Raw genomic sequence first — 1,180 nt, forward strand, 5'->3', positions numbered from 1 at the left:
AATAAAAAGTTGAGAAGAAAACGAACTTGAACTTATCTTCTAATGAGTTCGCAAAGAATTTGTGAACGATGGCTTTTCAATAACGTTTACAATTTTCTAAAATTATAAGAGATTTAATTTGGTTTTAATGTGAATTTTGCTTTATCTTCCATTAGAAGTAAATCCTTGTGACAGTCATCCTTGTCATAATGGTGGAACTTGTTGTCCTACAACTGGAGGGAAGTTTAGTTGTGACTGTCCTAGAGGTTTCAAGGGTAAAACATGTGATATAGGTTTGTTATAATTATTATCATTGGAAATAACAAAAAACTTTCTTGAAATTCTACTAACGACTGTGTTTTCTAATAACTTTGCAAGTACTCGAGAACAATGGCTTTTTAAAAACGTTTACAATTTTTTAAAATTATAAGAGATTTAATTTGGTTTTAATGTGAGTTTTGTGCTTTATCTTCCATTAGAAATAAATCCTTGTGACAGTAATCCTTGTCATAATGGTGGAACTTGTTGTCCTACAACTGGAGGGAAGTTTAGTTGTGACTGTCCTAAAGGTTTCAAGGGTAAAACATGTGATATAGGTTGGTAATTATTATAATCATTGGAAATTACAAATAATTTTCTTCAAATCCCACTAGAAACTGTGTTTTTAATGATTTTGCGAAGAACACAAGAACAATGGCTTTTTAAATACGTTTACAATTTTCTAAAACTAGAAGAGATTTACCTTCGTCTTAATGAGAGTTGTGTGCTTTATCTTCCATTAGAAATAAATCCTTGTGACAGTCATCCTTGTCATAATGGTGGAACTTGTTGTCCTACAACTGGAGGGAAGTTTAGCTGTGACTGTCCTAGAGGTTTCAAGGGTAAAACATGTGATATAGGTTTGTTATAATTATTATCATTGGAAATAACAAAAAACTTTATTGAAATTCTACTAACGACTGAGTTTTCTAATAACTTTGCAAGTACTCGAGAACAATGGCTTTTTAAAAACGTTTACAATTTTTTAAAATTATAAGAGATTTAATTTGGTTATAATGTGAGTTTTGTGCTTTATCTTCCATTAGAAATAAATCCTTGTGACAGTAATCCTTGTCATAATGGTGGAACTTGTTGTCCTACAACTGGAGGGAAGTTTAGTTGTGACTGTCCTAAAGGTTTCAAGGGTAAAACATGTGATATA

General features: G+C 31.0%; 1 protein-coding gene across 1 annotated transcript in view; it reads left to right on the forward strand.

Moving 5' to 3' along the window:
• The window catches only part of LOTGIDRAFT_195554 (hypothetical protein), a gene marked incomplete at its 3' end in the record, with an annotated part of 13,144 nt that extends 12,266 nt beyond the window's left edge, over positions 1–878 (forward strand). Inside the window, exons 21-22 of the mRNA XM_009065155.1 lie at positions 459–575; positions 762–878. Coding sequence (XP_009063403.1) covers positions 459–575; positions 762–877 — 233 coding nt within the window. The remainder of the gene's footprint in view (positions 1–458; positions 576–761) is intronic.
• Between the last annotated feature and the right edge of the window lie 302 nt (positions 879–1,180).

This window comes from Lottia gigantea (assembly GCF_000327385.1).
Source record: "Lottia gigantea unplaced genomic scaffold LOTGIsca_68, whole genome shotgun sequence".
NCBI lineage: Eukaryota > Metazoa > Mollusca > Gastropoda > Lottiidae > Lottia > Lottia gigantea.